We start from the raw sequence: 24,747 nt of genomic DNA, 5'->3' as shown, positions 1-24,747 counted from the left end.
AATATTAATATTTTTGCAAGAAAATTGCAATATTACCAAAGTGGACAAATATGGGAAAGGAAATGGATACACGTTATTTGTGATTCAGAGCTTCAGGGTAAAGACACAACTCCAGACCACAGTTCAGAATTGACCATTTATTTAAACTGAATAGCATATGCGTACAAAGTCTCTACAAAGCTATAAAATATCTAACATACTTTTAGCCATGAGGGGAAAAAGTACAAAGCAAAGATCAGACCCTGTGCAGTACCAACACATACACACTACTAGCTTTTTGATTTCTCCTAAATGTTCTCTTCTTCTTCACAAAATAGGATAAACATTAGAATATCAACGATATACATCACATCTGTAATAAATGTTATTGTCACCGTTATACAAAGCACCTTATCAAAAACCAGCTGTGCACAATTAAGAGCACTAGAGTGAACAACAGAAATATCGAAGGACATTTTGTGGATTCAAAAGAAGCAAAATGTCCCCCTTGAACATCCAAGTTGACAGTGACAAACGAGTTCGATGACCCTTCTGAACGGCTTCCAAACGCTGGAGGGCTTTCTCTTTCTGACAGAAGAGCTCACAATTTTGGGGACGACAAGGACTCCTGATGAGATTAATAAATGAAAAAATGTTCCTTTGAGAGACCAAACTAAACCAGACTGCGGTTGGTTGTCGTAGGTTGGTACTCTGCTGTGAAGGTCCGGTAGTTTGCCAGCAAACAACAAACCTGTGCAGTGTGAGGACCAGCTATGGAGGTTTGAGGGCAGCGGCGAGAGGACACCAAGACATTCATATAAGGAATCAAGCTGTGAGCCGGTGCCAATGGCGACTGTGGCAGAGATTCTTCCAGTCAGATCCATCACTCCAATCACAATAAGTTGGAATCTCTGCTATAAAGAAAATTTTGATCTCGCTGCAGCTGGTCACACAGAAAACAGCCAATGACAGCATGACAGACAAGCAGTGATGAGCGGAATCCATAACTGGTTCGTAGAAACAAGCACGTTTGCCTGTGAGCTAGTTGCATTGTAGTTCAGCTGTCATTTTAGAAAACACACTTTTCTGTACACTTACAGATTAGCGATGTGTATAAAAAGTTCTGGTGTGTCCACAGTATAAGATATCCAACAGTGCTTTAGTTTAGCCCAGATTCATCTGGCATAAAGAGGAAAGGATTTGAAACCTGAGCTACACGGCCAATTTGGAACGTGTGTCTAACCGAGCCCTCAGCTCAGGGGTGAGAAGCTTCTTAAAATGTTCCAAGCCTTGGTTAAATGTTAAAAACTCATACCACCCCCCTCCCAATTTAACTTTGGACAGAGTGAGAGTTGCTGTCGCCATGTTCCGTTTTTATGCTAAGCTTATAAGGCTAACGTTGGCATGACTAAAGCTTTAACAAAGGAAACAGATATTTATAAGGACCAAAATGTTTTAAAAATTGCCTCTGAAGGAAAGACCATTGCACGGATGACCCGTTTGGGCAGACCCACAGCCAGATTTGATGATGTCTGTGTCTAACAAACCTTTGCAGGGACTCACATATTTAAGTTATTCTTTTCACACACAGCGACAGTTAACACCAGCTATGATGTGCAGCACGTTACATACATGTAAAAGTATGAAAATACACATAAATGCTTCCAGAAAAAGTCTCCTCCAGCAGATATTAGAATAAATTGGAATTCTTGAGGATGGTTCAGTCTTCATCGTCTTTTTAAAGGGCCATGAAACACTGAGTTTGGATGATTAACGATACCACACTGGACTACACAGCCTGGGATAAATAAATAATGCAAAATGCCGAACTGTCGGGACTGGAAACATCCGACTGTCGTTTCCAGCCGAAGGCACTTCATGCTAGCCAAGCGCCACGCAGACGAACAAACCAAAAAAGGCGCCGGCGCATTGCGAACGCACGATTGCTGACTTCCTTTCTAGCATGCTGCGATCTGGTTGGGAGAAACCAACTGCAGTTCCAGTGATTGGTGCCGGGTTTAAAGGGAAGGCTCGGCCGGAGCCGCCAGACTCGCCGTTGCCAGGTGAATCTCTGCTCTAAGGACGCCGCCAACGGTGTCAGCTCTGCAGGTTTCACAGTGCATCCCAACAATCTGACCCCCACCTGTCGGAGTCGGTAGCGAACAAGGTTGTCGTTGAATCGGGAGGACGAGTGCAGCCACCGTCAGCTGTGTCCTCATGGTCTTAGATCGCGTCGGAATCAAAATATAGTCAATGCTACAATGAAGAAACTACCCCCCCCCCCCCCCACAAAATTTAGAATCTAGTCTCTTTTTTTTCTTCTTTTTTTAAAATTAAATATACAAAAGGGTAAAAATTTACTTTTTCTCTTTGGGACAAAAACACGTCTTGTGTGCAAGAATGCAGATCACACAATTTGCAGGATACAAAAACATCTCTTTGTAGAACACAAACGGCCTCTGTTCCCTCTCCGGTTATTGGCCACACACAGGGTCTGACCTTCGGTGTCCATCAGCATCTTGGCAGTTGCACACGGGGGGGTCGTGAAGATGCGTCTCTGGCGGGGCTGGACTCCCCCCCCCCCCACCCCCTGGGTGCCCTTTTGACTCCTTGATTTCCATCCTGGGAGTTGCGGGATACAAATATATTAGTTGAAGGAAGGGGGAGAAACCAATTACGGGGAGTGCTGACATCTCCTGGTGACATCAGAGGCACGACGATGGCGCCGGGGGCGATTGGGATGTGCTCGCATGGCTGCGCTGCCGCCGTGCTTAAGGCAGCTAATGAGCATCTGATATTCCAGTTAATATTTCTGTGCCGAGTCGCTTGACAGGAGTCCGTCGGACACCGGTTCTGATCCGACATGAATTAAAAACATCCAATTATTACAGAGGAAACGCGGCCATTTTCCTTCTCGCGTTGGGCAGAAAGTCGCTTTCAGACCGTTGGAGTGAAGTCTGTGACGCGCACGTGCGCGTTATTCCTTCACCAGCCGGTAGATGTGGTGCTGCGCGCCGTGCTCGTTGTTGGACACCTCGAACACGCACGCCATGCACAGCAGGGTCTCCTGAGTTTCTCTGTTGCTCACGACCTGGACACAGGCGGATAAAGCAAGGCTGTTAAAGGGATCTGGTCATGACCACCAGGGGAAGTGGGGGGGGGGTCCTCACCAGCAGAATGGTGAAGTTCTCCAGCACGCTGTTCATCATGTACTTCTCTGGCAGATGCTTGAGCTTGTGGATGAAGTTGATCATGTATTCACACATGGGAGAGCGGCTGATTCTGTAGACGAAGCGGCCGTTTTCGAACCTGGCGTACTCCGTCTGAGAGAGAGCCAGAGAAACGCCCAGGTCAGTGCTGCCCGAGACCCGGTCCGCCCGGAACCGGCCGATTCGACGCGAAGAGGTCATGCAAGCGTTTACATCTGTTGTGTTTGTGGAGGCTCGCTGGCTAAAACGTTCAGAATCTGCTTTCTAACAATGCATTTTTAGACTTGATGTGGCTCCTCGGGAAGTTGTGGAATACCTGGCTGTGAGAAGAACTGGGAGGAACTGGGAGGAATGGTGATTCTCCTGCCTGTAAACCCACACTCACCTCCACTTTCTCCACCACCTGCTTGCCGAAGGAGCACACCTTGGTGGAGCAGGTGATGGTCATGTTCTCAGAGCTCTCGTACTGGCTGGTGACGCCGTAGAACGCCGCCGGGTCCTCTGGCGTGTTGTAATTTAGATCCGCCTGCCCAAAGCGAAGAAAGAAAAGTCAAAGCCTGTGGGGGGCATTCGGCACTCTGGGTGTGAACTGTTGGGACACCCACAGCCCCCAATCGAATATCAACCAGGCCTCAAACCTCCAGTATTTCAAGCATTTGTGAATGCAGCCGCCGCACACGCACGAGAGCCAGATGTGTTCGAAAAGACATCACCAAAAAGATTTTTTTTCCCTTTGCCAGTTACCAGGGATTTTCAAACAAACTGCCCACATGGGAAGAGCGAGTGTGTCTGCTGCTGTTGGGGGGGTTTGTTGAGGGTGAAGAAAGCGGCAGCGTGACAACAGCCCGCGAGTCTGGAGACGAGCAGGTGTTCAAACAAAGTGACTGAGCTTTCATGCATTCACCACCTCCACACCAGGTGGAACGATATAACGCGCACACACACACACACACACACACACACACACACACACACACACACACACACACACACACACAAAGACCTGAGACAAAGACAAGGTCGAAAACCATCTGCATAAAATATGCTGAACTCTATGTGTCTATAGTAACACTAATATTATTAATAAAATATACAGTCTACTTATACTGTATATAAGTTATGTCGTATGAGTAATATTTTAATCGCATCGTTTTTGTTCAATTAAGCACAAATTATTCGGCAACATGCTGAAGCTTTGTGCCAGAAGTAAAAAGAGCACGCACTCGAGGTGCCGAAGTCTTACAACGAGCCGTCGGGTTGAAGCGTTCAAGGCTCGCCAGCCTCCATCACGGCCTAATATAATTTATATGAACTAGTAGGCTGAGAAGCGGAGGGTTGCCGGTTCGAGTCCCGGTGTGGACAAAAATGGGAGAGTTCTGGTAGTAGGTTGGAGGCGCCAGAGCATCTCAGCGCACTGCAGAGGTACCCTTGAGGTACCCTAGGATCCTGCCTACGCCCATATGGATCCCCGAGAGAGAAGACGCGTTCAAGAAGATGAAACATAAACTGTAATTACTGCAAAGTGATGGTGCAGAGAGGAAGCGTGGCCATGTACCCACCCAGAACTTTATCAGGTAGAAAGCATTCTGAGGGCCCTTGCTGAACAGCTCCTTGAGGCCGCCCTTCTTTTCGGGAAACTTGTCGTAGATCTGTCTGATATCGACGCACTCCAGCAGGGGGTCGCTGTAGCTGAGGCTGCTCTGGCTGATGTGCACAAACAGGTGCTTGTTGTACTGCAGGGCGACACGAGGAAAAAAGCCCGGGTCAACGTCGAATCTTCTATTAAATCTGTTCTCATCCACGAGTTTAGCATGTTTCCCAGCATGTTGCTTTAAAGCTGATGGTAAATTTAGTGCAAACTATTCGTTTGATATATACGATAGATGAAAAATTAAGGTTGAAGCACATTAGCAACATGTGGGGGGGGGGGGCATGTGTCAAAGCAGCTTCAGTAGAAGCAATCCTCTAGTTTCTTAAATATAATCTAAATAAACAAAGACACACATTTGGATGAGAGGGCAATTTAAATTGTCCTTAGGTGTGAGGGGTTGTTTGTCCTTCTATGTTGGCCCTGTGATGAGCTGGCAACTTGTCTCTCCCCCGCCGCCCCGAGAAGCTCCCAGCAGGTAGAAGAATGATGAGAGAGAGAGAGAGGTAGAAGAATGATATGAGAGAGAGAGAGAGAGAGAGGAAAGAGAGAGCGGTAGAAGAATGATGAGAGAGAGAGGTAGAAGAATGATGAGAAAGAGAGGTAGAAGAATGATGAGAGAGAGAGCGGTAGAAGAATGATGAGAGAGAGAGGTAGAAGAATGATGAGAGAGAGAGGTAGAAGAATGATGAGAGAGAGAGAGGAAAGAGAGAGCGGTAGAAGAATGATGAGAGAGGTAGAAGAATGATGAGAGAGAGAGGAAAGAGAGAGAGGTAGAAGAATGATGAGAGAGAGAGGTAGAAGAATGATGAGAGAGAGAGGTAGAAGAATGATGAGAGAGAGAGAGCGGTAGAAGAATGATGTGAGAGAGAGGAATGAGAGAGTGGTAGAAGAATGATGAGAGAGAGGAAAGAGAGAGGTAGAAGAATGATGAGAGAGAGAGAGAAGTAGAAGAATGATGAGAGAGAGGTAGAAGCATGATGAGAGAGAGGAAAGAGAGAGGTAGAAGAATGATGAGAGAGAGGTAGAAGAATGATGAGAGAGAGAGGAAAGAGAGAGAGGTAGAAGAAAGATGAGAGAGAGGGGAAAGAGAGAGGTAGAAAAATGATGAGAGAGAGGTAGAAGAATGATGAGAGAGAGAGGAAAGAGAGAGAGAGGTAGAAGAATGATGAGCGAGCGAGCCCTGCCAGTGTTTTCATAAAAGACACATACAATTGGCTCTTAACATTACCATCTGTCAATCTGTCATCTCTGTCTTTGGGACCGCAGAGAGAGAGAAGAGAGAGAGAGAGTGCGTGTTTGTGAGTGCCTGTTTGTGTGTGTGTGTGTGTGTGTGTTACTTACTGCCTCTTGGTCCCTCTGTGTCTCCAGGAAAGATGAGAACTCCACCAGTCTTAGTTTGGTGGTGCCAATGGAGCGGTCCTGCCATGCTGGCTCTCTGTGTGTTTGGGCTGCAGTGGGAGGTTCATAGCCTAGACCCCCACACAAACACACACACAAACACACACAAACGCACACACATTTCATTTCACTGCTGTCAGTCAGACCTCTACTATCATCAGACGCGCTGAACGCAGGTACTGATGTGCCTAAAGTAGCTGTCTAAAAAGATACATGGCTAAATATTAAATATGGTCAATTAATTATTTTCTGCAGGCACATTTGAGGGCACTTTTTCCGCTGACCAAGGACCAGCGAGGCGGGACATGTCTCTTGCTCCCTTGCCGACTTGCAAGTTAAGTATAATGTGTTCCAGAAAATCTGTCAAGGACATCTTGTAAAACTTTACAATAACTTTACAACATCACGTTATCCATACTTGAGTCAATATAAAAGTGATTTGGACTGAGGGCCTGTCTGATATTTTTATTCCATCTTTATCATCTTTTGGGGCTGGACATTCTGGTCACCATTACTTTGTGTAAGTTCTTTCTTTTATCCTCGTCTCCATGATTCCACCCCCCAAAAATGACATCTTTTTGATTTCACTATTGTCCTCTTTACCACATCATCCCATAATAACAGGAAGCCATTAAAAACAGAGAAAACCATGACACATTTTTCTTCACACTTTTCTCTTTGACCTGATAATGTTAGGGTTCGCTGTGAACCCGAGAGCCGAAACAAAGTTAAAAACCACCCCGCGGAGAGCAAGTGGCGGGGGACAGGACTGACTGTTCACATGACAGAAAGGAGATAATGACACCTTGGTCGCTCTCACCTGAGATTGTGGTGGTCCCTGCTGTCTGCATGGAGAAGGCTTGCTGAGAGAACGGCTTGATACTGAGTCAGAGACGCAGACGAAGATACAAAAAAAAAGAGGTTAGAGGAATACAAGACGCAGTCACAATGGACCTAAATTATACGGAAATGAATTCTGTTCCATCTCGGGTGAGCAACCGTATGAGCGCAGATGTCAAGAGAGTCTTTAACTTCCCTGGAAGTCCTACCAATCTCATCCGCTACCATTATTCCCATCAACAAATGCTCAAATAACCGGTGCTGGCGATGGCATAACGAGCATTTAAGCCTTAAACGACGTGAGAAGAAACAAAAGATGCCGATAGCAAAACACCGGCTTGATGCGACCACACGTGTGATAGTGTATATCTCGGTTGTGGGTAGTTACTGATGCTTACACTTATGCTCCAGTTATAGCTGCCTATATATAAGTGTGTATGTGTGTGTGTGTGTGTGTGTGCGTGTGTGTGTTATTTATTTAGACTTCAGTGACTTTAACACTGTATAATGAGGGTATAAACCATAGAAGTATGCTTCTGGTCACAGATGTGAGTGTGCAGGTGACTCTATTTTCTGAATTTAATCTTCTATCATCTTAAGAGACTTGGGTATTCATTGGGTATAAAAACAGCAGAGAAAGAATACGTTAATATTACGTTGTTAGGAGATTTAAAGTAGCTGCTGCTTCCTTTACATTTAGCCATAACATGTGTGAATATGGCCATAAGATGTGTGAATATGGTCATGTAAGTTTGATGTGAATGGGTAAGATGACTCACTCTTCTGCCGTGGAGCTGGATTGTCCTCCAGGGATCATACCCTGCCACAACTACAGCGAAATAGAGAGATGGAAATAAAAGATTAGTCATCCTGGCCTTTCCTGCAGGTTTGAGTATTTACAGGAAAAATAAGTCTTACCTGTGCGTTACCGGGGAATGAGGCGTGAACTATTCCAGGCAGGAGCTTGCTGTGGATCGCGGTGGCGGAGACAATCTGAGCTGAGGACATGGAGGAGATGCTGTGCAACGCTTTATCCTTGGCGTTCTGGTCCTGCACGGCAACAGGGGACATGCATGTAGACGGCAGAGGTTTAGAGGGTACAAAAACACTGCACTCAAGAAAATGGACCCACCCATAATAATGATGGAACAGGCTGTGCACAAGATGCTTTGAAATAACGTCATTAGTGATGCTTATCTTAGCTAATGCAAAGCTAAAGGGAGGCTCCTGTTTAACAATTCAACCTTTGTCCAAAGTGGGAGGGTCAGACTGGAGCTATAAAACACTGTCTAGGTGTGGGGAAGATGCTCCAAAACGACCATGACCAGAGGCAAACGCAAGCACTAATGGATGGACTGCTACCGTTAGGCGGGATTTGATCAGTCCTAACTCACGGGGTCCATTCTTAACTCACTCTATAACTCAGAAGAAGAAAACAGACAAATGAAATGGAATTAGCTGTGCAATAGTTGGAGGAACGCTAATTGGCAGCTTCTCTCAATTTAATTGGCACGGTGGGAAATCTCTCCTCATAGGGGAGGTAATAACATTACAGGGGTACAAAGATGGGAAGCCTGATGGATTTCCATATTAAGCATCAGCAGCCATATGGCTTTAATAACATCCTTGACCTGAACTAATTTCTTTAAAAAAAAATAAACATGTGTTTGGATTTAAGTGGAAGAACACTGGCGGATAATGAGCTAATCCATTATGTACATAAGAAGTTGGAAAATCTGTTAGGACTTTAGCAGTTATTCCCTTTGCCCAGGGTGTGAACAAGGTCGCTGTCTTTACCAACTTCTCTTAGACTAATCAAATGCAACCCAAAGGCATGAATGTAACAATGTGGCTTCTCTTTGCCGTTGCTAAGTGTGGACCCAGATTACCGTATGAAGATAGCACTTTAGTGTAAAGGGGGCACGCATGATGTCATCCATCAAACAGTTAAAGATGATATTTTACTAGCCGGAGGGGCTTAAGTTCCTTTTATTGCAATTTCAACAGCGGTTGTCAATCTGTTAAATTCTTAATGAGCAGCGTCACAAAAAAAGAACGTGCAGCATTTATCCACCAAGTACACTGAGCTTCACCCACGATGGTTACTGGACAAGAGCGCCGAATGCAAATAATGGGGCAACGATTATAGTGACAAACAACCACAACATTTTGATAAAAAGACAACATGACATTTACAAAAATATGTTATGGTTTCCAGCCGCTTATCTTCTACTGCTTTTCCCTAAACGACCATCCCCAAAGGACAATCATTAAAGATGTAACATGACTCAGCAATTATCTTTTTTTATATATCCCTCATTGGCACACTCCCGCTAGGTGGTCGTCACGCTGCGGCTTCAGCTGATGTGGTGCTAGCATATTGTTCTACCAGGGTTCAACACAAGCCCCGAATGGACAAACAGACGTGAACACAAACATGCCTATTCATCATGTATCAATTGCTTTTGCAGTATTTCACACAAGGATCGCTTGTTTTTTGGCGACAACAAACACAAATCCATCGCTCTCACCGGAAAACAGGCGTTGCTTTGTCACAATACAAGTTATTTACAGTAAATAGTCGGGCAAGGATAAAAGAGACGGCGAGGACGGAGAGGGGGGCACAGATTGACAGTGTGACTGGAAGGCAGGGGGGGGACAAACGACTGAATGTACATGAATACCAGAATGGCAGGGAAGAGGGGAGGTGGAAGAGAAGGAGAAGGAGAAGGAGAAGAGGCCTAATTAGACACCTAGGATACTGTAACCAGCGTGACAGGCAACCAGTGGAAATCTCAATGAATTCAGTGTTTGTCTGTCACCGTCAGCATGAGGGTCTCAGAAACAGCATGAGCCTTCATAAGAACCTAGTCGCTGTGTTGTAAAAGCCTCTCTAAGCACCCGTGTGTGTGTGTGTGTGTGTGTGTGTGTGTGTGTGTGTGTGTGTGTGAAACACCACTGGGATAAAATAATGCTCATAATAATGGAACGAATGAGCACAAAGGACCTCACCTTTAGTTTTGACTGGAGCTCACGAGACTTTCTCCTGGCTAAGACCTGAATGTGACTGGACACCTGAAAGAGGAGAAGAAGAGAAGAGAAGAGAAGAGAAGAGAGGAGAGGAGAGGAGAGGAGAGGAGAGGAGAGGAGAGGAGAGGAGAGGAGAGGAGAGGAGATTACAGGGTAAAAAAGAAAGGAGGAATGATCAAACAGTGAGTTGCCATGGTTATGACAGGGACTACAGAGTGCACATAGACTCATCTACACACACACACACACACACACACACACACACACACACACACTAATCCCCTGACAACAGTGAATAAACCATCTACGTACATCTTTTAAGAGAGTGAAATGTGTGCAGGTAGAGTCAAACCATCATTTTAAACGATCTTTCATCTGTCTCCTGTGTGTGTGTGTGTGTGTGTGTGTGTGTGTGTGTGTGTGTGTGTGAATTTGACACTGTTAGAACAAGAAGTAACTTCCCGGAATCATCAGGATTGAAAGAGGAGCCGTGACTCAATCAGTGCTGCTCTCTAACGTTCTACACTTCACTATTTCATTTGAAATTCTAGATCCATTAATGGGATGGATCAGGATCAGGATCAGGAAGAGCTGCCAGCACATCTGGGTGCTGAACATCTGGATCTGTCAGCACGTGCCTGCTGCGTCGATCCCTCTCATGTTTCCAGTGCTGTCCTGTCCTACTGGGTCCCTACTGGTACCAACTCTGGCAAATAAAATGGTAAAACTTCCCAAACATGCGTCCTACATCCCATCTTGGATTCCAGCCTAACGAGATCTGGCAAACTGAGTAAAAACACACTCATCGTAACAATGAGACATTTCTGCCATCATTGTGATTGGAAAGATTTTACAGCAATTTTTAAAATATTCATTTCCAGTCTTAGCTAAAAAGGATGCATGTATATTTATTTTTAAATGTTCTATATATTATTTATAATAGTAATAATAGTTATTATTATCATAGACTATATTCTGCCTAATGTTATTTTGGTCTCCAGAAAAATGTTTGTCACACATATTAATTTCAATAAAGTAATTTTCATTGAATATTTCTTTGATACACACACATGCACGCACACACACACACACATACACACACGCACACACACACACACACCTGTTTTCTTGTCCGTGTCTTGCCTGTCCGAAGCTTGATGTATCTGGCTATTAACTCATTTCGACCTGCAAGACAACACAAAATGCACCAATGAAACATTCACCATCTGACACACACACACAGACACAGACACACACACTCTTTCTTTCTCAAAAAGAAGTGTGACCCCGAAAAACAACTCTGTGCTAGATTTAGTGTTGTTGACCCAGCGACCCTCTGGAGTTTTGCTGCACGTAGTAGTGTTGTAATCACCTCCATACCCCCCACCACACACACACACACACACATACACACACACATGCACACCCGTGCACACACAAACACTCCTGAATACACATGACCCAACAATACAAGCATTCATGCAGACCAGCCATCCCCTGATTAAAGGAACCAGCAGGCCAGCTGTACCAATGGTTTTACACACACACACACACACACACACACACACACACACACACACACACACACACTGAATAATTCAACTCATTCAATGAGGAGCACAGCAGACTCAGCATGACCTGGCTACTATAGATTAGTGGCCGAGAAGAAAAGGCAAAAATAAAACACACAAGAATTACATCAATTACAACCCGTGACAGGAATGTGTGCACGTTCATAACCAAAGACCGGGTTTCATAACAGTTTGTTCGCACGTCATCCCGCGACTCCATTACCTGAAACGCATTTCACATTTGCTCTCTTAAGTAATAATATGTTTGTGGCAGAATACACTAGTTCGCCTTGTTTTCTTGTTCCAACCAAGTGGAAAACCAAAGTCAGGCCAGCTGGCCAACTGATGTCAAGATCAGCACAAAGCCAAACCTCTACACACTATCCAAATGGCTCTTAACAATAGCCCCAACTAACAAGCAGATGGTGTGGGTGTGTGTGTGTGTGTGTGTATGCACTGACCAGTTCCACTCTCGCTGAGATAGGGAGCTTAGACTGATAAAATCTACAGATCCCCGTGCAGGTGTTTTCCTTCTAGCAGTCAAAAGCTGCCACTGGCAATAACACACACTTTTACGCACACATGACTGCCAGGACAAACACACACGCACACGCACACGCACACACACACACACAGTCCTGGCTATGGAGGCTGACATCTGACTCCAGAGGGGCCAGCTGGTCTTTCTAGGAGGCTTAACGGTGAATTATCATCCTTCACGAACCCTGCGGCACACACGGCTCACTCCCAACCTTCCTCACTCTCCGTGCAAACACACATGGGTGTGTGCGCACACACCCCGAACACACACTGGGATGCGCGCGTGCACGCTCGCTCTGTCCATCCCTCCATTCTCTGTTTCGGTCTCTGTTTCCCCTCTGTGCCTCTTGCAGCGAATGGATCTCCCTTCTGTCTCCTGCTTCCTCTACCTTCCCACTAAACACACACACACACATGGACACACACATACACACATGGACGCACACCTCTGCCTCCAGGATGAAGACACTGTTTACAAGCCCACAATACGGCAGCTCTGTGATTTTGAGGCAGTGCATAGAAGCTCCGAGTGGCGGAACAAGTGCTCGAGAACGGCAGCAGGTGGGATCCGATCGGCTTCTCTTCCTGTCTATTTCTCGGAGCAAACGGAAAATGAGTGTGTCCGTGTAGGCTGCCGTTCGTAGACGTGAAACCCTGAAGTTCTAGCAGGCCACCTGGATGCTTGACAGCAGTTGCAGTGAACCAAATAACGCATGAAAATATCCAAATGTGCAGCTTTTTAAAAATGTATTTGCATTATGCTGCACGATGCACTGGTGCTACCAGCAACAGGATCCAATTAAGAATTTTTTTCTACTTTTATACGATAGACTCAAAAGATCCATGTAATAGTAATGAAAATAGTTAATTTATTACACAATTTACCAGCACAGTGTCTCTAAATTGGTAACTAAGTGAAGAGACAGCAGGCAGTGAGGTGCCGCTAACATCTCTGCTGCTACAAGTGTTGACAGCAGGAGAGACTTGGAGAGTAGAAACCTTTTCAGGGCCTCCAGGATTTCCCCGACAGCCAAAAGTCAAACAGATTTGCCAAATGTACATTAGAGTCAAACGTGCACTTGGCAAAAAGGTGAAACATTCGGAAAAAGTAAAACGAGGTAATTAGAAATTAAATGAAAACCTGCACCGGGACAAAACAGCAACTTTTAGGGGTGTAAACTCGGTCACAACAATGGCCCAAAAGACAAAATGCTGCATTTGTTTGCTCTTGGCTGTGTTCATTATATCCTGATACACGTTTGGAAGCAGCTCTTAAACAGGTCGGGGCGGCAGGATGGTTAAAACATGCACGTCACTGCAGGAAGCTTGTGGGTTTGTTATCTAAATATTACCCAAAACATTAACTTCTTCAACACTTTAAGTGGTTTCAGATTTAGAATTGATATAAAAGCAAAATATTTTGGTGATGGATTCCATAAATGTAATCATTTACTTAATATTATTCATAAAATATAAAAATAATGACGGTAATAATGACAAAATCAACATTGAAACCATGAAACATGTGACCGGTCGTTCCTCTCTCTTTCTTTTGCAGTAAAATTAAATCACCGGAGGCATTTTTTAAGCTTAGACAAACAACTTTATATAACTGTTGCAATTAGATGCTGCGTAACCTGCATAAAAAAATCATTTCAGCAGCACTTCTATTAAAAATGACTCCCAAAGTGACCCCTAAACCCTCCCTATAGGAGTGGCGAGATTTTGTTTGGCTTCTCAGCAATTTTTGCTCTATGTCAGGTTTGTTAGAGGGATCAAACATTTTAAAAGTGTCGTTCATTGTTTGGGATTGTGGGTCAAGGCTAAACTCTACACTTAATAATCCTGATCCAGGAAGCCACCGGTGAGTTTTAAGCAAGAAGGGGTACATTTGTTGTCAAAAGACCTGTAAAGTCGCTCCTCCATGAGGTGGATTCACCCAGATTATATGTTAAAAGCACTCTTATAACTCCTGATCTAACACAATTAGGTTGAAATGGGGGTAAACAGTGGACCTGGAGACAGGTGAAACACGCCACCAAGGCAGAGAACACAGTGGTCCTGATTGATTGGTGTCTGATCAATAACGCCAGGGATCCAGCCTCTGTGAAACTTGAGTGGAATCAAACCTGTCGGTGGTGCGACAGTTCTCGCTTTTTGTTTGAACGTTCCGATTAAAGCACATGCTGCTGTTTTTACAATACCCAATCATAGTATCCATCTGTTCACATAATACTAAACCCTCTTAGTTTCATTAATTGTTGCATTCGGTGGGCGGATCACCTGACAAAAGGCCAGTATTAATTTCCTGTTTTGTCTCTATCAATGCCAGTAGGAAAAAAACATGGCTAGTCTTATGGCTAAACATCCCACGGGCAGAGTAGGGTGCTGCTGTGAGGGGAGACATGTGAAATATTATTCAGGTGCTTTAAAATAAACTACAAATAGAAGGAAACAAGAAACACTTAGTGTTTAGCTAAAAGAGCTTATGGATTTGATATTAGAGAAATTAGCATGCCAAAGTTAGCTAGGTTTTTTTCTTCTTTTCTTCAACAAAGTGTTGCTTCCAAATGTGATAATGAGTCACGTGGGAATCCAGAGAGCACGAAGATCTACCCTCAAAAGTGAAACTAAAATTACCTTTCGCACCATCCTTGAGACAAGAATGGGAAAAAAATTAGAGGAAAATAAGAGACATCGCGGGGCGGCTTTAAACTGCTGGAGACAGAAGCTCATGAGGAGAATGGTTTGTTCTCAAATGTTCCTGTTCCTGGGTGTGCACAAGGACACACATGCACGTCACACGCACCCGTTACACATATAACATATATGACGCACAGAAGGCTAAGATTTACATAGTTTGATGGATAAATCGCCACAGTGCATTCTGGATACAAAGAGAGAAAAAAGCAGGAGGGAGAGGGAGGGAGGCGCAGCTGGTGGCAGCCAGAGTACCATCTGTTCCTCACTCTATTAGTTCACATGCACTCACACACACACACCTCTAGCGAACACCTCTATTTCCTCTGTTTTACAGACCGCTTTCCTTTCCAGTATACCTGACACCCGAGGCCTAGCTGTCAATCCAGCAATTCTCAGTCTGACACACGTCAGCACCCCCCCCCCCCCCCCCCCCCCCCCCACACACACACACACACACACACACATGTCGGAGGCAACAGCCGACGCTCTGCAGGGACTTTGCATTTTATCACAAGGTTCATCGCCGTATAAATAAACAAAAGTGCAATCTGTGGGATGCAAGTCAGCTGAAAGTTGTCCTTCTATGCTTTCAAACCCCCATGAGGATGAAATTAAGGCATTTCTATTTAAAGAAATGTCAAAATCTGGAATAAATCACATTTGAGATTGTAGACACACACAATATGCTGTTGACTAAATAAGAGCAGGTCCAGTTGACCACACAGTGTTTTCCCGCGGTGCTGCGGTTCTCATCAGTCTTTTTCTGTTACCATACTCACCGTACATCTTTCCTTCATCTGACAGTATAATCTTCCTCCTTCCGCAGGGTGGATAGATGGCCAGGGCTTCTTGGAAGCTTTGCTCAATGTCAGGGCTCCACACTCCTTCAGGATCCCCGTCCATGTTCTTATCTCCTCCAGAGTCACTAAGTCTGTCCATGTCCTCCCCTGCACTCTCACTGCCGCTCCAGCTGTTACGCTCCATACTGGCAGCTAGCGTTGACAGGCCGATGGCGTGCGCTCACAGCTCGGGGACAGCTGCCCTAAGTTGGTGATTTAGGCAAAATGCAGTGGCAAATTTACTCTAGCTTAAGCTGGTGACAATAATTAACCCCCAGTAGGGACGGCCAGCAATGGACAATAACAAACAGGAGGGCAAATGCTAACAGCAGCCTCGGGAATGACGGTATAAAATGCCAACTGCCGTTAGTCAAGTGGCTGGAAGAGTGTGTACAGCCGTGATCCAACATCCGACGACAGGCAGCAAGTTTTTCTCTGCTCCTGGAAAGGAAAAAGAAAAAGACAATAAAGGGCATAAGCTGTGTATATAATCAGACACAACAGGCCAATGAAATGTGATCTGTTGCCATTGTCTCTCCGATACACTGTTTCAATTCCTTTTATGTCAAGGCTGCGGCGAAAGCTCAACTTCTTAAAAGCACATCTTATTTAAGCACGCAGTTATTCCCACAACAACATGCTGCTCACTGCTCTTAAACAGACAGCAGCACAAAGCAAATGGGATTTTTTTTCCTCCCCCAGAATAGAGAACAACTGGAGAAAGGCCCTTAGTTTTCTCTGACCTGTGTTCATGCAACCAAGAATCTGTGTCCCAGCTGCTTTTTTTTGGGCTTCTTTTCATGTAGGAAATAGCCTATTTCCTTGAACCGCTGTGCTACTCCTGACAGGAACAGGAGTGGAGGCAGTGAAGAAGGGGCTGAGACAGAGACCGCTGCTGCACACGGCTGCAGCCAGAGTTTAAAGACAAAATGAAGGAGCTCGCCAGCTGCCTACAGTTCTCAAATCCCCCATGGTAAACAGCAGGGCTGGCGCAGTGCACGCCACCCTCACAGAGCAGCATATGCACACACACACACACACACAGTTACAGTGCCAGCTCCTCGGGTAAATACAAACCATTGGTCTGTTCTTCCATTGTTCACACTTACCATTCTCTGGCCATTTCCACAGCTTCCGCAAGCCCGCAGCGCAAAGGCCATGGCAGCGTATGTGCGTGCCTGGCTAATTTTAACACATTCACACTTTTTTTTGGCATCTCCCCCCCCCGAGCCTCGGTCACTGCTGCGCCGTACCTCAGGGAAAACTCTGCACCAACTCGTTAGCTGACTTCGACTCCCAGCCACGCGTTGTGATGACGAGTTGCGCAGTTGTTGCTAAAGTCAGTGGCCTCGTCCTTATTCCGCCTGTTCTCGTGTCTGCTTCCTCTCCAACTTCCCTCCTTTTCTTCCTTTATTCCCCCTGGCCCTCCCCAAGCTACTTTCCATTCAAACAGGGATTCATTCAACCAGTTGACTGTCGGTAACATTTGTTTCCTCCACAGTCACATGTGCCTGTGAACATGGAAAATGCGCACCCTAAAGTACCTGTGGACGTTGCACATCTGCATCATGATGAACACAATACACCCCCCCCCCCCCTTTCAGGGTCACCAGAAGGAACCGCAGTGAAGATCATGCAAAATGAGCATGACAGGGGCCCAGCGACAGCAGATGGACGCTGGACAGAGACATTAGTCACACAACAATCGACCCTGGCTGACCTCCCCCCCCCCGCCCTCTACAGCCTGGACACCTCTCGCCCGTCAGCAGGCAGACCCAGACTGCTCCGGCCCGGACAGCAGGCTTCATGGTGTAGTCCTCAGGAGAAAACTCGTAAGGCCGCTGTCCCGCCACTGCCCCACACTCGTTCTTCCGCTCCGTGTCGCCATCCTGCCACCTTTTCCTACAGCCCTTTCCACCACGTCTGTGTCGCTCTAAACATGTGTGTCTTGTAACAGCAGGCAATTATGCTGTATGGCGTTGTCACAGGTTTGTCAGCCCCTTTTAGTCCTACTGGACACACACACACACACACAGACACACACATACAAGAGGATTTTCTTATAATCTTCAAAGCAAACATTGTCCCACTTCACAATGTCTTAGCATATTTTAATAGTCCCTCAAGGCTATTCTCAAGTAGTTCTTAGGTGAGGTGGAGCTTCGTTGTCTCGCCACTTAAACAGCCTCCACAGCAGGTAAAAGAGTTCGGACTGAACTGACACTATTGACGCAGAATTAACGTGCATGACTCTCTGAAGCGGCATCGCATCGACCCGGAGCTCCCCGATGCCCACAACCAAAACAAACCTAACGTATCTATCCATTTTACAAGCGCTTTTCTCTCCTTTCCCGGGGGGTGGGGGGTGGGGGGGCTGGAGCCTCTCCCAGCTGCCTTGGGGCGAGAGACGAGCTCCACCCTGGACAAGTGGCCAGCTCATCCCAGGGCCAAAACACAAAGACAAACAACCACACACTCACATTCCCACCTAAGGACAATGTAGACATGCCAGTTCACCCCTCCCTCAACTGAATGTCCCACACAGGCATGGGGACACATGGAAACTCCACACAGCCTGGCCCCCGGCTCCCAGGGGACAGTCACAGCAGTGATTGAAAATATAATTGCATCGTGCACTTTATTTCCACTAAAGTCATTAAAATGTTTGTTTTGGCTTAAATAAAAAGTAATGAACAACACTGTGACTTTCATTTGCCTACAAAATCAGCCTTCCCTTTAATCAGGTTGCGTGTTTATAACGGGATAATCTGAAGGGAGATAAAAGTGTTTTTCATGCATTCATCTCCGGAGCTGCCAGTCACAACACAAGGTCACGGTGTTGTCAACAGCAGTAAGGACAACAGGAGAAAGACGACCGTAAATGTGCTTCAGGAATGTGAAAATAACACTGAAACTGTTTTTAATTAATGTACAAAATGGTGTTCTTCAGACTGGATCGACTGTTTCATTTTAAGGTTTCAATGTTCTTCTCTGCAACCTTAAAATGTGATATATTTATATTATTTATTCACACACACAAAAATGACACCTTTCTGAATGTTTTATTGATTGAACACATATACAAGTACTTTCTAAGCATGGTATGCTGATCATACTACGTTTGCTTATTATAAATCTAATACAAGGATTGTAACCAGACACAGAACCATTTGCATGTGCAGTTGGTGAAATTCTAAAGTAATCATACCAGCCCCAAGTCACACCTTCAGGACGTCTTACTGCTACTTATGGATTAAATTGTCCATTCCCATCGTTCAAGTCATCAGGATGGTATTAGGAGATTGAGCACTGTGATTTGTAACAATAAGGGAGGCAGAATCTCGTTTAAAACTCCAATTAATTGTGTCAACTTTGAAAAATCCCCAGTTTGTCTCCTTGCTAATGACAAGGAGTGCAGGAGACTGACAAATCGCGCTTTTTTACGACGCCAAGACTCATTTCAGTGAAAAATTTTAACTAATCCATTACTGCCGAGGCAGAAAAGACACCTTTAGTCAGCTTTCAGAAGTTTCCACCTGAATACTTTTTTGTTTTTTAATGTAGTCCATTCATTACGGGAATGAAAAAGCTCCATCCATTCAGCCGCTGCCCTAATACGTACTCAAGAAAGAGGGAAAGTGGACCAAAGAGAGAGTTGCTTTATGATTGAAGAGGCTGTGATTCACAGTAACTCGACCTCATTATTTCACCAGGTTTTTTTTTATACACAGACTCTGCCATTTAGGCACACGCAGTAATTGGACACAGATTGCACGATGATGTGGTGAAGTGCTTATTTCCTCCTGGAAATGTGGTAGCGGAACGGTTTTGCTCGTAGCTCATCTCTCTGTTGTTCCTGTCCGAGATTTGTGCTGACTCAGATGAGGCCATTATCTGCCCACTTCCAAGGAGCCTTCGCTGTCACTTACAGTATAGACCGGTGGTTTTCACAGCGTGAGGCGTCCCTCCCCGAGGTGGGGGGGGAGGGGGGGTGTACAGCCGAGAAAATAGCACCGAACAATGTGGGTAGCCAACAGGTCCAAATGGACAGAATTTAAATTTTGGGTTTTCACTATGAAATGAAAGATTGGAGGAAACGCAGGAGCCTCACATCTATATACTCTGAGAAGCCCTGATGGCAGAGCAGGGAATGCACCGGTAGACCCGGGCCAGGTTGTGGCGATTCCAACACTCTTTAATAAGTGTGAGATCAGGAAGGCTGCGCCAGGATGGAAACGAACTGATATCCTGCACCAAACAACACTCACGTCGCAGCTCATTAAAACCGCTCGGCCACATACATTCAACATGTCTTATTATCTTGAATTTGTAATAACGCTGCCTCCTATCTGCACCTTCCATTTTTATTCAAACAAACTCGGCCAAGGTATCATAACACTACCACACAGTGTGATACTGAGGTGGTATATTCATTAAAAAGAGGCACCGGGAGCCTTGGTCTGCTGTAGTACTCCATAAGAACCAAGAATAGCACTTAAATGGCAATGACTCAGTAGTTGTAGGTGGTTGATATTCTAATGCTCTGCTGGTACAACCAGAGATTTCTGAAACTCCTGTTTTCATTGCAAGGCAATTTTCGATGGCGTCGCCATTATTTTCCACGCACTCGAGTGCCACCTTCGGTTTAAGCGACAACCCGTCGACCCATTTCATGTCATCCTTTCTTCCTCCTGAACAAATCATGACACAAATCTGACTCAACGTGGCTCGTCTGATGATCTCCCCAGTGCTAAACAGTTTAAACTCACATTCATTTTAAAACCTGAGTTTAGGTCATCTGTATTGTGACCAGTGAGTTAAAGTATAGACAACACGTGGCCACTTCCTCTCATTATATAAACATTGAGATCCAGTTTCCAGGATATGCATGCTGCTATCTTGCCCCGGTGACATCATTTGCACACACATTCTGCTCACTCTTGACCAGGAAGTGAGGATGCAGAGAGGAAATGGAATGACTCAGACAAAAATAAAATAAAACGAAATAACGTAAATATAAAGTATCTGAGGATCTTTTAAGTCTTAAGACAGTTGAAAGTCCAACTACAGAGAAAGTGGAGGTAGGGTCTAGTTTTTAACTGCAGCATGCCACTAGAGAGCACTCAAGCTGCTTTGATGGTAGAATAAGGAATATTCTTTCACTTTGTTTGTGCGGAAGTGTCATCGGAGGACTGCAGGACTCGTCACAAATAAGCTAGGACCTCTTCTCGCCGTCTGCACTGTTTTTAGCATCACTTCCTCTAGTTGGTGAAATCTAGTCTCTAGGTTTACCTCCTGCCGTGGCAAATATAAGATGATATTTGTAAAATACCCCAGATTTTAATCTGTCACAGCATAAACATAAAAAATTTCATTTGACTCATCCTGACATGGTTACTGTCAGATGTTAATTAGGCGTTTGGTAGGAAGCATTGGACAGATTTATATATTGCTGCTTTAGATCGTGTTAAAGCTTAACGTGGGGATGGGGAATAAGCCCTGGAATATTAGGAACAAACACGAGATGGTCTTTCAGTCCTGTTGTGCGCACATGTAATGTATCCACCATCCTACTTGTCTTGCACAGTTACAAACTGGTCACTTTTCTTCTGCGAAACTTCACCGATGTGCCGGAAAATTGACACATGTTCTTGTCATAGCTTGGCCACCAGAGAGACAAATGTAAAGAGGGGGGGGGGGAGTAAAGGAGCTTCAGCAGACAAGCCTGCACAGGCTCCACAGCCTCCTGCAGCCAGAGGCCTGCTCCCCCTGCCCTTCAGCCCCCCCGCTAACCCACCCAGAAGGATGCCTATTGTCCTCCCATCTCTTAAACAAAGCCTTCCCCAACCACCACCCACCATTTCCCCACCCAGCCCTAGTGCCCCCACCCGCCCACTCAGCATTGTTAGCCTAATAAACCGACTCCCTAAATTTCATTACATACAAGCCCGAGTTTTCCTTCATTCACACACTTTCGGTTTCATTCCCTTCAAAGGCAACACAGACCAAATTACTGAAAAAACAAAAACAAAGCTAATAGCTAATAGCACCCCCCGCCCCCCAAAAAAACAAGCCAACAAACCAAATAAAAACAGAAAACCATGAAGGCATAAAGCTTTAAAAAAATAATAGAATTACAAGGTCAGAGAGAACTGTCCACTCTCTCGGCACCAGAAATTTTCCAGTATTTTCCTGATTACCTGTTGATTCATTCGAGCAGAGAAGCCACGCAAACACTGCATAAGAGCTGCTTTCACAGCACTGGCTACATTATTTGTGCAAATGTAAGCAAAGAACGGCTGCGTCGCGACGCTAGAAGACATCATTTGGTGCCAGAAAGATTCCCAAATGGCTACAAACATGCCTGCCAGATTTTGGCCTTCTGTCTAGAAATAAGAGAAGACATGACAAAACAAGGAAATGGCGAAACTCCACCATATTGTTATCACATTACTGAAGTAGACACACACACTCACACACACACAAAAACATATGCACAGTTGTGGCTAAAACACACAGAGGCCATATGGTGCGGCTTCATCCACCAACGCCTGTTGCTGCTGCAGCAACAATAGGCCTGGACACCAAGAGGCAAGCAAACACACACACACACATGCGTGCGTGTGTGCACACACACATACACTGCAAATGGTCGTCAGTCTGCGTTGCTTAGGCCCAGAACAAATGCCTGGATTTGCATTCTCCACCTCCTTTTATTCCTCTCCCTCTCTCTCTCTCACACACACACACACACACACACACAAGCCCCTGGTCTCTACAGGTGCATGGTGTACTCAAAGCAGATGTCAACGGACTGGAGAAGAGGCGCTGGGGGGGTTGGAGGGGTCTGTTTGCTCAGACTGACTGTGCAAAGCTTTGTACACTCAGCTCAGCAAAGACAATCAAAAACAGTTACAAAATGACCCGATTCATCACGCTGCTGAAGCACTTTTAAAAAAAAACGAGAGAACAACCCAAAGCGTGATTCGCTCTCGGGCGTAAACACTTTATTACCAGGTTTTGAACAAGGACATGACAAAGATGGAAAGATGACATCATAGAGGCTGCAGCTGGTATCACGTTAACTTTGTCATGTTTGTGCCCACATCTAATAAACCTGAAGGCAGGTGGAGCACATGTACATATGTAAATATAAGTATATACACACGTGATTAAAAATGATCCAAAATTTGGAATCTGCTGTTCCATTTAATGACTATTTACAGCCTTACTAAATGTGTTTTATTTTCACCACGTTTCCATTTACAAAACAATCGATGTGGATAATTTCCTGCCACTTTGAAATCATAAGTGACCCCCCCCCCCCCCTTTACCTGACAGACAATTACACCAGAAGTAATGCTGCTAGTGTGTTCCATGCTACAGGCTATAATTTCCCCCAATAATTACATTGTGGTTTGTCCTGCATTTCCACAGATCTCTTGCTGTAAAAGACCGGAGACATCCTTTGAACGATATTTAAAAGGAAATACACAGCAGAGCTATCAGAGGCTGCTGAAAGGGGATTTTTAGAGACCTTTAGTCTGACACAGCTTGACAAGATCTAAAATTAAATCGTGTTTGAAGTTAATTATGTTGAATAAAATACCTAACAAGACAAATAATAGGGGAAATATTAATTATTAAAATGTTTTCGAGCTCATTTTGTAATGAAAACTTAATTCTTGGATTAATGACTCTGAAATATTCCCTTCCAGCAACGACGATTGGAATTATTGCTCATTGTTTTACGCGTCACAGCCAAATGTGATGATATCAGACGCGTCTTCTTACTCGACTTTGACAAATTAGAAGATAATCACGGAGAAAATGTAAATCTAGGAAACCATTCGATCGTTTCAAACGACTGAGAACTTCCGAAAAGTAATAGAATATGTTGCGCAACATAAACACATCATAAATAAACAGTTTAATCGGCCTTTGCTGCATTTACATCCACCGGGGCATCGGTGCAAATAAACCGAATCTGCTAAGATTAAAAGTGGCACAAGCTGCAGCAGCCTGTCTGATTCACTGAGGATACAATGCTCTCTGTCCACTGGGTCAACAGTGCGTGTTATCAGTCTGTGGCCTGTTCCCGTGACTACTGGGGCCTGGAAAGAAAAAACCTCGGCGATGCAACAAGTCCCCATTCACTCCCAGCTTTGTTAAGCTGCCTCCCTGCGCCGCAGCGGAAGGCTTCTCTCTCCGCCTAACAGAAGATAACACCAACTCTGTCAGACAACTATCCCGCAACAATGTGCGCTTTGTGCTACACGGGAGAAAGGATCGATGCGAATCCGGATTTGTTGGGTGTTTTCTTTTTTTTTTTAGGTGCCGAGAAAGACTGATCAAACTGCGCGGAAAGCCACAGTCCTCGCTTAACGCGCACACGGCAGCGCGTCAGGAACCTTATTTACACTTGTTTGCGTGTTTAAGAGTGTCGATTTTGTCACAATGTCGGCGAAATTGAGATGATTCGTTTTACGTGATCACTTCAGAAGCGAGCGAAATGTCCGGGGGCACTCAGGATACACACTGAGAGGGCGACCTCCTCCTTTGGAACTTACCTCGCCTTTATGTGGTTTAATTCCCACACTTCTCCCGGATCGGAGTTACTACAGCATCGGCAAAAGCTCGGCCAACTCCAGGGTGTCCTCTTGGTTCGGGTTGATCAAAGGCAGCGGTGCGCAGAGCGCGTAAAATGCGCAGCGTTTCTCCAAGGATGCGAAATATGCGCGGAATGGGAGCAGGAATGAAATGAACGCAGTGGACTGAGTTGAACGGGGCGGGGTGAGAGGGACTGGCGTCACCCTGGATAGAGTGAGAGATGGGAGGATGGGTGGAAAAAAAGAGAGAGGGAGAGGGGGAAGGGGCTGGACTGTATGGGCTGCGTTCAACAACAAAAGAAAAGAAGTGGAGCCTAAATTCTATTCAGTGGAGGAAGAGGATGAAGCCACAGGGGAAAAAAAGAAAAACAAGAAAAG

At 45.2% G+C, this 24,747-nt stretch overlaps 1 protein-coding gene across 2 annotated transcripts; it reads right to left on the bottom strand.

The window, feature by feature from the left end:
• Window positions 1-122: 122 nt before the first annotated feature.
• Window positions 123-24,747, bottom strand: LOC101069209 (transcriptional enhancer factor TEF-1-like). 2 transcript variants are annotated; one of them, XM_029842187.1, is made up of 12 exons: window positions 24,331-24,747; window positions 15,701-16,201; window positions 11,228-11,292; window positions 10,090-10,152; window positions 7,996-8,127; window positions 7,857-7,906; window positions 7,058-7,119; window positions 6,181-6,308; window positions 4,748-4,921; window positions 3,574-3,714; window positions 3,150-3,302; window positions 123-3,070 (listed from the first exon to the last, which is right to left on the bottom strand). In XM_029842187.1, the coding sequence occupies exons 2-12, from the start codon at window positions 15,903-15,905 to the stop codon at window positions 2,957-2,959; spliced, it is 1,287 nt and encodes a 428-aa protein (XP_029698047.1). In that variant the 5' UTR covers window positions 15,906-16,201; window positions 24,331-24,747; the 3' UTR covers window positions 123-2,956. The 2 variants fall into 2 exon arrangements, with proteins under 2 accessions (XP_029698047.1, XP_029698048.1); XM_029842188.1 differs by lacking the exon at window positions 24,331-24,747 and adding an exon at window positions 16,870-17,319.

This window comes from Takifugu rubripes, chromosome 9, assembly GCF_901000725.2.
Source record: "Takifugu rubripes chromosome 9, fTakRub1.2, whole genome shotgun sequence".
NCBI lineage: Eukaryota > Metazoa > Chordata > Actinopteri > Tetraodontiformes > Tetraodontidae > Takifugu > Takifugu rubripes.
Note: the sequence above shows the minus strand (reverse complement) of the source record. Positions and strands in the feature narration are given on the sequence as shown.

Excerpts from the sequence above, each read along its gene's own strand:
- LOC101069209 (XM_029842187.1), bottom strand. The coding sequence starts at position 15,905 with ATGGAGCGTAACAGCTGGAGCGGCAGTGAGAGTGCAGGGGAGGACATG. Across the intron at positions 3,715-4,747 it reads TCTACCTGATAAAGTTCTGG|GCGGATCTAAATTACAACAC; the intron begins GTGGGTACATGG and ends CGCTTTGGGCAG. Across the intron at positions 3,303-3,573 it reads AGGTGGTGGAGAAAGTGGAG|ACGGAGTACGCCAGGTTCGA; the intron begins GTGAGTGTGGGT and ends GCTCTCTCTCAG.